The sequence below is a fragment of the Ylistrum balloti genome, unplaced genomic scaffold, assembly GCF_031769215.1.
Source record: "Ylistrum balloti isolate Yb309-2 unplaced genomic scaffold, AGI_CSIRO_Ybal_v1 Utg369818, whole genome shotgun sequence".
In the NCBI taxonomy this organism is placed as follows: domain Eukaryota; kingdom Metazoa; phylum Mollusca; class Bivalvia; order Pectinida; family Pectinidae; genus Ylistrum; species Ylistrum balloti.
Genome location: NW_026781987.1, coordinates 550,486 through 564,774, shown reverse-complemented (window position 1 = coordinate 564,774; position 14,289 = coordinate 550,486). Strand labels below are relative to the sequence as shown.

At 34.3% G+C, this 14,289-nt stretch overlaps 1 protein-coding gene across 1 annotated transcript; it reads right to left on the bottom strand.

Annotated features, from left to right (window-relative positions):
* Window positions 1-2,796: 2,796 nt before the first annotated feature.
* LOC132544979 (phytanoyl-CoA dioxygenase, peroxisomal-like) lies at window positions 2,797-14,053 on the bottom strand. The gene is made up of 8 exons (XM_060208644.1): window positions 13,952-14,053; window positions 9,807-9,961; window positions 8,273-8,441; window positions 7,395-7,476; window positions 6,315-6,496; window positions 5,642-5,791; window positions 4,523-4,660; window positions 2,797-4,394 (listed from the first exon to the last, which is right to left on the bottom strand). The coding sequence occupies exons 1-8, from the start codon at window positions 14,012-14,014 to the stop codon at window positions 4,341-4,343; spliced, it is 993 nt and encodes a 330-aa protein (XP_060064627.1). The 5' UTR covers window positions 14,015-14,053; the 3' UTR covers window positions 2,797-4,340.
* Window positions 14,054-14,289: the final 236 nt, after the last annotated feature.

The following is a 14,289-nucleotide window of genomic DNA, read 5'->3' as shown; positions in this document are numbered from 1 at the left end:
GGACTGATGTTATTATGACGTCAAATTTCCGAAAAGCTTCCAATTGGTGTCACATTATCATTATGGTAAGATAAAAGATCCACGGAGTTAGTGTTTTATGTTATGTCATATACATATACAACACAATAATTAACAGGCATTCTTGACACGCGCGCGCGCGCGCGGGTATCGTCTCACTGACCAACGTCAGTGTTACTGTTCGTGGTTGAGCCTCATTAAAGCTAGTGATTACATATATATTTATACTACTTACATCAACACAATAAGCTTTATCTACTTTTTTGATTGTTTTTATCCTTTTTTTGTTTCCTACCTAACAATGTTAAAAGTATTTTGACAAAAAATGTAGCTATATTACTGCTCTGGTTGGTTGGGATTGACGTATGTTGTCTTAACCTGGAATAACCGAGGAAAACCCACTGATTAGTTGACTTATTAACAGGCATTTTTGTCTCCGTGACTCCTCCCGAGTTCGGGTATCGTCTCACTGACCAACGTCAGTGTTCTGTTCGTGGTTGAGCAGGTAAACTCATACCTACCTCGTATATTGACACGCATATGCCCAATTGGGAAATCGAACACAGATCGTCTGTGCAATTCGACTTCTCTGCCTGTAAATCAGTGTTTGATTGACTGTCTATTACAGCTAGTCAATCATTTAAATAAAATACCAAGTTGGTAATACTGTACTATTGTTTTTGCAGCGAGTCTCCTGAAGATCATTCACAAGAAACGTCCGATACATATATATTTATACTATACTTCGGGAAATACCTGCATCTCCCCGACATCCATATTTTGAAATGGATTCATTCTTTAATCAATAAAATGAAGCTATTAACTGATTTTGTCCTGTTTACGTTAAGAAAAGTTTGTAAGAAACGTAGCAAGTACCCCAATGTCCAAAAAGTCTCCCATGTGACGTCTTTGGAATCGTGTAGTTGTTACACCAGTCAGTCGACCTCAGTGATCAGTGTATTATAATCAACATCCATCCCTGTATAACTTCGTGACCTTTTACTTTCCTAAAATGATTTTCCCGATTAAACTATTCAGTTAAAGAGTCGGCAGTGCTCCGCCGTGAGGAGCAATGCTGTAATATATGTAGTTACATTACGAGGTTAATCGATTCCTAGCTCCACTTTAAACTACGCCCGTACCTTCATTGATATACAACTGTAATCAAAGACCATTTGAGTGGCCTTTTTATTAGACCGTATTTATACAACAGTTAAATCATTCTTTCGGCAACATTTCGTTATCAGAAGGCGGTGATTTATGGTCATTTTCTGGTGTCAAAGAAATGTTATTTTATCGATTTTCTCGTTACATTACCTACTTGGTATTTGGGTCGGTATTATAAACAGTTATAACACGTTGGTTTACATGTACATTATAAACTGTCTTGTAAAAGTTGATCTCTACAACTATAAACAGTTATAACATGTCAGTGTACAAGTTGATCTCTACAACTATAAACAGTTATAACACGTCGTTGTACAAGTTGATCTCTACAACTATAAACAGTTATAACACGTCGGTGTACCTGTACATTATAAACAGTCTTGTACAAGTTGATCTCTACAACTATAAAAAAGTTATAACACGTCGTTGTACAAGTTGATCTCTACAACTATAAACAGTTATAACACGTCGGTGTACTTGTACATTATAAACAGTCTTGTACAAGTTGATCTCTACAACTATAAACAGTTATAACACGTCAGTGTACAAGTTGATTTCTACAACTATAAACAGTTATAACATGTCGGTGTACCTGTACATTATAAACTGTGTTGCACAAGTTGATCTCAATATTTTTTCTAAGCATTCTCAGATTAAACCTGAAATACATATTGTTGTATGGTCTAAGTATACATTGTCATCAAATACTGCTGTATGGTCTAAGTATACATTGTAACCAAATACTGCTGTATGGTCTAAGTATACATTGTCATCAAATACTGCTGTATGGTCTAAGTATACATTGTCATCAAATACTGCTGTATGGTCTAAGTATACATTGTCATCAAATACTGCTGTATGGTCTAAGTATATATTGTCATCAAATACTGCTGTATGGTCTACCAAATACTGCTGTATGGTCCAAGAATATATTGTAACCAAATACTGCTGTATGGTCTAAGTATACATTGTCATCAAATACTGCTGTATGGTCTAAGTATACATTGTCATCAAATACTGCTGTATGGTCTAAGTATACATTGTCATCAAATACTGCTGTATGGTCTAAGTATACATTGTCATCAAATACTGCTGTATGTTCCAAGAATATATTGTAACCAAATACTGCTGTATGGTCTAAGTATACATTGTCATCAAATACTGCTGTATGGTCTAAGTATACATTGTAACCAAATACTGCTGTATGGTCCAAGAATATATTGTAACCAAATACTGCTGTATGGTCCAAGCTGTATGGTCCAAGAATATATTGTAACCAAATACTGCTGTATGGTCCAAGAATATATTGTAACCAAATACTGCTGTATGGTCTAAGTATACATTGTCATCAAATACTGCTGTATGGTCTAAGTATACATTGTCATCAAATACTGCTGTATGGTCTAAGTATACATTGTCATCAAATACTGCTGTATGGTCTAAGTATACATTGTCATCAAATACTGCTGTATGGTCCAAATATATATTGTCATCAATATAGCATTTCTGTCAAATACAGCTGTATGGCCCAATTATATATATATATATATATATATATGTATTGAAATATAGTTGTATAGCCCAATCGTATACATTGTAATCAAATATATCTGTATAAACCAAGACTTTATTATCAAATATAGCTGTAAGGCAGAAGTATATGTTGCTGTCAAATACAGCAGTAGGGAAATCATTTCATTCTTGCGATAAGTCTCAAAACTAAGGAAGCATAGTTAGGGACAAACAAAATGTAATTTACGGAAAATCCATCGAAGATTTCTTGAGGAACAATTCTAACTAAATTAACAGTTTAAAATACAAAGAAAGAAGCTTTCAAGATTTGCAGATCAGTCTTAAAATTACACATCTTCTTGAAATATAGTGACTTACAACATGGATAAAGACAAAAGCAAGTTGACACCCAAATACTATAAAACTGTGGGAAGTTCATGTCATGATCTACCCTTTGTATCTTTGGTATATCTCATAAGGTTTATCTCCTCCCAACAAAACACTTGTAGTAGTGTGTCTTATACATAAACGTTTGTACTGTTGTAGGACAGCTTGATATCAATAACACATTTCACTCTTTAAGCACTTTTTAATAGGAACTGGTGGAAACTGTAACAAAAGCAATCCAACAACATAATAACAATAATACTTTATAATATTCCATCTGGTCATATTAATGTGACACAAATATGGACAGAGATGTTTAATGACTGTACACTGCTGTACTACACTGTTTATGTTCTTGTTATAATACTGCTGTATAAATATTACTCTTTTACTAAGTTCTAAGAAATATTGGTAATCAGCAGAATTGTCGCACCAATGATAAATATTAATCAAACGTGAATGACAAGGACATGTGAATCAATCACATAGTAGAGGTTGTTGATGCACACACATAAAAACTCATTTTCCCCTAAGAATAGTTATCCAAATGTATCTATTTAAGAATGAGATTATCCATTTTGTCAATTAAATAATTTCCACAGGCCAGTAATATCAAGAAATGATTATCTATCACAACATATGTAATAATAACTATTAATTGCAGGTTTCTGATAATAAAAATTTCAGTAAAATTCATTGAAAATAGGATATTATTTTAAAAATTAAAATAAAACCATCCAAGCTATTTGTTTGGAGTGTTCATGGTCAATTCCTGTGATACACTGACAATGTCCACACTGTTGTTGTGAAGTATTCGAGGTCAAATCCTGTGATACACTGACAATGTCCACACTGTTGTTGTGAAGTATTCGTGGTCAAATCCTGTGATACACTGACAATGTCCTTAAGTTCTGAACAGGATGGTGGTAGTGACAATGAACACTATATCAATCATTTTTATCACAAGAATTCATCATCATTATAAACACTAATCACATAAATCAACAAAACAAATCATGAAAGACAATGGTATATAGAAATGTTTATAAAGTCATATGTCTTTGGAGGTTTGCATCAATTGTTTCGATCTATCATTTACCAACAGTTAATCAATGAAATCAAAGACAAAGTTAGTTTCTGTATATAAAGTTTCACAATTGTCTATCATAGATGGCATTTAGACTCTTCTGCACTTTGAACTAGACCAGCCTTCCTTGGAACTAAGGCTGGAAAATTTGGATTTACTCAATGTCAGTTCACCAGGATGAATTGTCACCACGAATATCTCTGCTTCTTATTTTCCAAATTGCCTGCAAGAAAAAAGAAAGGAAGAAAATTAGAGAACAAATTCCTTTATTCAAATGTATTAGGTCATTTTTTTCCAAGCCAGACAATTACAGACTTCTAAAGTAGATGATTCCCATATCTTTATACCTACCGTAAAGTCAACATCTTCCTTGGCAATGCCATATTTCTTGTTTGCCATTTCTGCAATTTCATCTGCAATAGTCTGCTGAACAGTCCCTTTCACATCCACAAAATGGCAGTCACCACTGGCATAGTGACAGGATATGGCCTTGAAACACATACATATAAATATGTCTTAGTGACAGGATATCACCAGGAAACACATACATATAAATATGTCTTAGTGACAGGATATGGCCTTGAAACACATACATATAAATATGTCTTAGTGACAGGATATCACCAGGAAACACATACATATAAATATGTCTTAGTGACAGGACATCACCATGAAACACATACATATAAATATGTCTTAGTGACAGGATATCACCAGGAAACACATACATATAAATATGTCTTAGTGACAGGATATCACCATGAAACACATACATATAAATATGTCTTAGTGACAGGATATCACCATGAAACACATACGTATAAATATGTCTTAGTGACAGGATATGGCCTTGAAACACATACATATAAATATGTCTTAGTGACAGGATATCACCATGAAACACATACATATAAATATGTCTTAGTGACAGGATATCACCATGAAACACATACATATAAATATGTCTTAGTGACAGGATATCACCATGAAACACATACATATAAATATGTCTTAGTGACAGGACATCACCAGGAAACACATACATATAAATATGGCTTAGTGACAGGACATCACCATGAAATATATAATGATATCTACCTCAGTAGAGAGGTTTCTTTGGGGACAAATTCAGGAGACATATTTTTAGGAAATACTTCATTAGATATTTTTTTTGCAAGAATTTCAAAATATTTTTTTACGGACTACTTCAATATGAATATATTTTGGGGACAACTTCAGCAGATATATTTTTTAGGGAATATTTAAAAGATTTATTTTTTGAAGGAATGTTTCAATAGATATTTATTTCTAGGGATTGCTTCACTTCAAATATTTTAAGGGACTACTTCAGTAGGTATATTTTTGAAAGAATACTTCAGTATATATATTTTAATTTTCATATTGTATCATATTTTTCTGTATTTAACCCTCTGCCCTGTTCAGCCAGACTTTGTCAGTTATAATATATACCTTTCTGAATCCCTCTGTCTTGTTCATGCCGGATCCGTGGATCAACAGAGGATGGAAAAACACTGTGTCTCCTGGTTCCATCACAAGGTGAACTCGGGCTGTGTTGGGATCAAAGTCACGAACACCATGATAATATTTGTTAACGCCACCCTGATCAAAACACAATGAAATTCTTTAAGCTTCCACAATAAAAATATCTAGTAATTAATTTGTCTATTAATTTCAGATAGGAATATATGTACAATGATAAACTTCAGGTCAGAGAAAACAGAAATAAGTATGATATTAATTTTTAGTATTAACAGACAGGAGCCACACTACAGATTTTGTATAAATTACCTGAACACCTTGAGTATAATACACTTAACAATATCACAAGTTCCTAGTGTAACCAATATTGATGCTGATGAGAAATAATCATGTATTTTAAATTTTCAAAAGTGTGGTTACCTATGTATTACCTAACCAACACTCCAGTAAAATGAAAGCCTGATACACTAAGGTATCTTTCAGGAATGACTAACAGTGAAAACAGTCTACCATTAATCATATTTTATGTAATAAATGATGAAAACCTTCAGTGTAGTATATGGGATATCACAATCCAACTTCAATAATTCTTCACTTTAAAAAAATCTTACAAACATGGTCATCAAATGAATCCATTTCTCACCTCCCATTCAGGATAGTCATGCTGGAGTAACTTCCCTTTGTGAGTACCAGGAAGTACTACTAAACAGCCATTTTGTCGGTTAACTTTCTCCATGGCTGTCCAGGCACACACAACTCTATTGGCTGGTCGGAAGGGAAAGTAATACAGGTCCTGGTGCATTGGGTGACGAGAAGATTTCATACCTGCCCATGTGAAATTTTAACTAATACTTTACTTTTAGTAACAAGTAAACTTGTCAGAATAATTACTTCACAAATGAAATTTTATTTGATTCTGAGTTTAACAATCCCCTTAACATGTCCATACCTAGGCATGTGCAAATATTGATTGGACCCTGTTGTAAACAGAAACTTGATTTTACAAGATAATGCAAAGCATGACATTATCTCTCGCGCCCCACTGTTTAAAAGAAAGACACACAATCATACATATATATGTTAATATTACAACAAGTTTAATTTCTATTTGTTATTTTGAATTGTTACATACAAAGTATAGAAATGGAAAACTTCTTCTAGTAAATACCTAGAACGGTTTAAGAGAACCAGTCTTAAAAATCTTAACTTTGTGATTTGGCCTATCTGTTTCCATGGTAACAGAAAAAGTATTTAAATGGAGAACTTCCCCATAGCAAAAGATACTACTAGCTTAATAAGTGTAAAACGTTGCAGCAATTATCTTGACCAGTTTTAGAGCACTGGTCCGGAAAAACTGAAATTTGCAATAAGAGTTATCTGTTTCCATAATAACAGAAAAAAAATTTAACTAGGGCACTAACCTAATATGTACAGAAAGTTTTGTTGAGTCGAGTGGAATATTTTTGAAGTTATAGCCCGGCAAAAGCCCTCCAGAGGACGGACCAATGCATGAACACATGCATGGAAGGACAGGGACCAATTTAATATCCCCAGGAAACAAATTTCACAAGGGATGATAAACATAAAAATCCAAACCTGTGCTACCTAAAGCACAGTCTTCTGGTATTCATTGTTAAATAAAGCTTAGGCTATATGTGAAATTATATTCCAATCTACTGCTATAGGTTTGGTATCCTGGCATGATAAAAAAATGAATAATTACCTGGATCTGGTGGTTTGTTGATAAGCATGGTGTGCATTGCTTTCACATTAGGACCAACAAAGGCCTCCACATAGTCTACAACCTAATATCATATAAACTGTTACAACCACTACAATATGTACAAGTAGATTTGTATTTCAAATGCTTCAACATTTTGAGAACAAAAGTGAATATGAGGTTACAAAATTTATGCGTATTACAAAAAAGAGTGCAACTGCTAATACCCTTACTATCTTAACCTACAACAGAACTGAGCTGCCTTGCAGGTAGGACATCAAAGTTTTACATGGTGCCTCCACTGTATGATCATAAGAGGAAACTTAACTCGGGATTTTTATATTTTCCCTCTTTTCTTTAAAAATCTTTCTTTTTCCTCTCTCCTTTGACACTGCCCCACTTTTGGTCTTACTTTACAAAAACAAAAGTTACTACTGCTTGCAGAATGTACTACGGTAGATGCCCATTGTCAGTATAATGTGACGTCATAAAAGGATGAGCCTTCCACAGTATCGTTCAGTGTGTTAGCACTATATAGTTGGCTTTAGTTCCACACTATCAAAAGGAGGCCTACACAACATATTATAGCCAAATGCACTCAACATATACACTCACCTCGCATAAGTTTTCCTTAAATGACCATAGATGTTGATAAGTCTTCAAACAATATAAACCAAACCCAAATGGAGTTACATGTACTTTGTTGTTGACTTACATGTTAATAATCATTTTTTTAACTAACAACATTAACTCAAGTACATTCATTTTTACTTCTTGTTTGTGTCGGTGTTATCTCCACCCAATGGTAAAAATACCCTTAAACCATATCCTGTATACATTGTATCTATCACAAGTATTTCATAACCTATTCTATACTATACCTGTGGTTTGCTGCAGTAACTGAAAAGGACGTCATCGTTCTGGAAGTCCTGAACCTTAGTGATAGCCTTCTGATCAGCAACATACTCAGTCTTGGCGATAGTGATGTCACGCATGATAGTGATACCCGGGACGGTGACTTCATTACGGCAGATCTTTTCAAACTGGGCCCTGCATCAACATCAATTCATACTAACAACAGATGTTCTAACTGGGCCCTGCATCAACAACAAATCATACTAACAACAGATGTTCTAACTGGGGTCTGCATCAACATCAAATCATACTAACAACAGATGTTCTTATTGGGCCCTGCATCAACATCAAATCATACTAACAACAGATGTTCTAACTGGGCCCTGCATCAACATCAAATCATACTAACAACAGATGTTCTTATTGGGCCCTGCATCAACATCAAATCATACTAACAACAGATGTTCTAACTGGGCCCTGCATCAACATCAAATCATACTAACAACAGATGTTCTTACTGGGCCCTGCATCAACATCAAATCATACTAACAACAGATGTTCTAACTGGGCCCTGCATCAACATCAATTCATACCCTGCAACATCAAATCAGATGTTCTAACTGGGCCCTGCATCAACATCAAATCATACTAACAACAGATGTTCTAACTGGGCCCTGCATCAACATCAAATCATACTAACAACAGATGTTCTAACTGGGCCCTGCATCAACATCAAATCATACTAACAACAGATGTTCTAACTGGGCCCTGCATCAACATCAAATCATACTAAAAATAGATGTTCTTATTGGGCCCTGCATCAACATCAAATCATACTAACAACAGATGTTCTAACTGGGCCCTGCATCAACATCAAATCATACTAACAACAGATGTTCTAACTGGGCCCTGCATCAACATCAAATCATACTAACAACAGATGTTCTAACTGGGCCCTGCATCAACATCAAATCATACTAAAAATAGATGTTCTTATTGGGCCCTGCATCAACATCAAATCATACTAACAACAGATGTTCTAACTGGGCCCTGCATCAACATCAAATCATACTAACAACAGATGTTCTAACTGGGCCCTGCATCAATGTCATTTCATATTCAAGACATATTAAACTTATTCAAGTAAGAATTAACTTTCACATTTCCTTTATAATGGAATCCATTTAAAAAAAATTGTATTGTCATTCAGTATAAGGGACTTCTGTTATACAGGGGAAACTACAAATAAAATTTGAAAAAGTTCCATCCAGTACTTCTCAAGAAACAGAGATAACTAACATTCATTGTCAAAATCCAAAATAGCCACCTATCAGCCATTTTGCTTTTCTGACCTGTTTCCAAACCAAATCACCACAACAAGGGTCCAATGGTTTCTCTCTTTGAGTGAAGATATTGAATTAAGGTATGATAAAATGGTACAACACTACACTGCACAGTATACGTCAGTTCTGTATGTGTACATCTCCTGTTTCTCTCTTTGAGGGAAGATATCAAACTAAGTTATGATATAAAGGTACACAGTATACTGAAGTTCTGTACCTGTACATCTCCAGGTCCTCTTTTCCCACTAATCCCTTGATAACCAAAAATCCATTTTTCTCGTAATGTGCACGTTGTTCCTTGCTGAGCAATGGAGACTCAAGCGTGTACTCAAAGTGGTCAGTGGGCATAGAGAGGGCAGCAGCCTCCTGTGTCTGTGGACAGATCAACAATCACTACATGACTGTCACTCTGGACATCATACATGGATTAAAATTTATAATGTACCTTAATTATATCACATGATTTATGGATATGATTGAGGGGGCAGAAATGTAACTGCATTATTCTATTAAACACGGATAAATTTAATAATTTGGGGGCATTAAATAAAGTTTGTTAAAGATATATATGCATTCTATTTAAAAACAACATCCTGCCTGGCACACCAAAATATACATCAGTATATAACTACTATAATTATAATTAGTTATAATTACTACACACCAAAATAAGTTTCTTGGCGGTATTACACATGTAGAGTGCAACATGGTTAATATACACCAAAACATGGCATCACAAGCGATAAAGATGCCCTCACTCCCATTTATAATGAAGTTTGGTAAAGACCACGTCCCTGGTGTTACATCTAATTGTGTCTAGCTAAATCACTCACTAATTCATCCTCTAATAATTGATATACTGGTAATTGTATTTATATATTATCAACACAAATGTAAGATATAACTATTAATGGTGACCTTGACATTGACCCTGGAAAACAGAAACACCAACTAGTTCAAATACCTAGGTACATGTATTATGACACTTGACCAATATGTGAAGTTTAATCAAAGTCTGTTGAGGAACGAAGTTGCTAGAGTGATGACACAGATTTCTTTAAATAATAATGGTGACCTTGATGTTATTCCTGACACACTGAAACACAAACTTGTTCAAGGTATGTTGATACTTGAGCAATATGTGAAGTTTGACCAAAATTGGTTGAGAAATGAAGTTGCTAGAGTGATGACACTGATTTTCTATAAATAGCAACGGTAACCTTGATGTTATTCTGAAACACGGACTCGTTCAAGGTATTTTGATACTGGAGCAATATGTGAAGTTTGATCAAAATTGGTTGAGAAATGAAGTTGCTAGAGTGATGACACTGATTTTCTATAAATAGCAACGGTAACCTTGATGTTATTCTGAAACACGGACTCGTTCAAGGTATTTTGATACTGGAGCAATATGTGAAGTTTGATCAAAATTGGTTGAGAAATGAAGTTGCTAGAGTGATGACACTGATTTTCTATAAATAGCAACGGTAACCTTGATGTTATTCTGAAACACGGACTCGTTCAAGGTATTTTGATACTGGAGCAATATGTGAAGTTTGATCAAAATTGGTTGAGAAATGAAGTTGCTAGAGTGATGACACTGATTTTCTATAAATAGCAACGGTAACCTTGATGTTATTCTGAAACATGGACTCGTTCAAGGTATTTTGATACCGGAGCAATATGTGAAGTTTGATCAAAATTGGTTGAGAAATGAAGTTGCTAGAGTGATGAGTGATCCCTTCCTCCATCACCACGAAGGAATAATAAGCTTGTTGGCAGCATAACACATACAGCACAACATGGTTACTACATATCAGAATAAGCATGTTGTTAATAATGTATATATGGATGTCTTATATAGACTATATGCTAACTGAATACCTTTGTGTGATAGAATTCATATTTCAGCTATCCAAAGCTTTATTTTACAAATTAACTTCAACTGTTTGACCTTAACTGTAAGATCTCATTATAAATGTATATGAATATAATACACAGGATAGTTGAAATAACTGCCAGTGTAGATTGCGCCATAATCAAAGCATGCTGATATTTATAGAGATACAACATTAGCCTAGATTTATCAATTCTAGAGATAAAAACCTACAGAGATTATCACTGACTTATTCTGATACACATTATAACCAGGTTTTCTATGAAGTCTGCTCACATAGGAAGAAGACATATAAACTATTAATTACATAAATGTACAGTTACCATACAAATGGACAAAACTGAAATCAGTTTTCAGTTGATGAAAAAAAAATTTGTTTGGCAAAAAGGAAGAAACAAAACATCATTGCAAATTGCTACCAAGGTAATGTATAATGTATGATTTGTATTTATATAATTATTAAGTTAATGAGATACAAATATGTCAAGGGTGAAAAACGGTAAGCAGTAAAACATGTAATACAATCATAATGTACATATACATGTACCTGGTGAAGATATGGGACACTCCCTATCAGTTAACTGTGATAAACAGATAACCAAATACAGGGACAATGTTCCAATCTGTTACTGGAATATTTCATCTAATGATTAACTAAATCATGGCTATAAATACAGTGTCCAACAGAGAACATGTGATTCTCATACACAATCTGCATTAAATGTCAAGCTTGTCAACAAGATAGCAGAAAAGATTTAAGTTTGCTTGTTGTTCATAGTCCCAATAATATCAACAACAAAGCGAAGTTTTGTATGAAACAGAAAGTTATTTACAATAATTGTATACATATAGAGTTAAAACATATTAATGTGTATACACATTTACTTATAACTTTTGTATAATAACATGTATAGCTACAAGTATTCATGGATTTCTTTAAATTCTTCTTTCCTCTCTAATGTTATAGCTATAGAATTATATAAGTAAAACAAAGGAATCTCAACATCCACGAACAGTTCTTCTTTTTATTCCGTTTGGTACATTGTCGACATGTTTTGACCGCTATGCTGTGTACAGCTATAGAATTAGATAATCACCAAGTTCATAACTTAAAATTGAAAAAAAATCACATGTTCATGTTATTTTGTAGCTTTATTTCAAAATTTTTTATCACAGTAAATGACTCTACTACAGTGTTAGACATTCCATTCATTTTTCCTTTTCTAATCACCAATTTGTTTACACATGATCAACAATAGGTTGCCTTGACTATCACTCTGTTGCTAGCCAAAACATGGCAGCCATCTTTCATGTGAAGCAGAAGGTGACAACTGGGAAACTCATGATGACAAAACATAATGTGATATCATGTAATTACCAAGCAGAGGGAATGATGATAATGATCCTAGTGGCATGTTTTAATTCACTCTTCTCCCCTTTCAAGTCTAAGCAAATCAATTTGTCAGAGATCAATATAATGTCAGAATGTACAGAAGTGTTTGACAGGTGTAATTTTCAATTTACTAACACAGGATCAACTACATTCAATATAATGTCCTACCTTACTTAATTGTCACGTGGAATTACCTCCAACATCCCTTATCAGCAAACTTCGTAAAGAATGATGAATAATTCCCAGTATGTATTTGAAATAATAATTTGCCAACTTCCACTTTCACACCACTGACATTTAAATTCTTAGTAAATGAAAAAGTTGTTTGAATTTTGAACAAATTTTACCCCTGTGACCTCAAAATTAGGTCAACAGCATTCTTTTGTTAAACATTAAATAAGCCAACAGAGGCCTAGAATTGAAGAGCTCCAATATTACATAAAATGACAATTGCATGAACCCCCTTGTTAGTTGTTTTACCATATCTGGGAAGATGTTTTATATGTACAAAGTTGTAGTAAGAAAAGACAAAATCTGTCAATGAAATCTATACTCATATTATCATGGTCATAATCCGTGTTATTATTTTATGGGAAATGGATTTACAGCAACCAAAATCATTTGCTGGTGAGGTTAGTAATGCCAATCTATATTTTTTACGATACAGCTCACAAACAGACTACTCCGAAATACATAAAAGTCCATAGTTCGAAGGGTTCTGACTATCTATCAGCGAATTTACTTTTCGTCTTGTTCGCTGTCAATACTAGACAATAGTCTTTCCCTATAAAAAAAAGGGGGGGGGGGGGGAGACGGAAAACCTGTCAACCAACCAAGCGACGTCGGCAAGATACTGATAAGAACTTTTAAGACTAAACGGCCCCGATCACAAGATCATATACATACTACACCACAATATGTACGTATACATATGTCTATAATGTACATTGACCCAGGTTGTTCTATATATGAAATGTATCATACTACTTAAATAGCAGGGATGACAGTTACGATATAACGAAAATAGGGATTCAGTCTGCCACTGTCACGTGCCATTCCAACAAATACTAACCGTCGGCAGAGGAACTCTGCTTTGACACAAGTGGTTGCGTATGGTATTTAGACGCTCAGCCATCTCGACGAAGTTGTTTGGGACAGACTTCTGGACTTCGTCCTCCCAGCTTTTATAAACACAACGACATATGTACCTCCAATTGAGAAGAGCAAATCAGCGGAAAAGGATTATTTCCCTTTGTAACACAAGCGACATGATAGGTTATAAATTTTGAGCATTGCAGCCGACGGGATTCTGTTTTAAGTCTGTAGTTGCAGTAATGGACCTGTTGTAATCAATGAAATATAACTGGCTGTTACATGTACATCAGCAAAAAAAGAAGAGCAAAATGACTA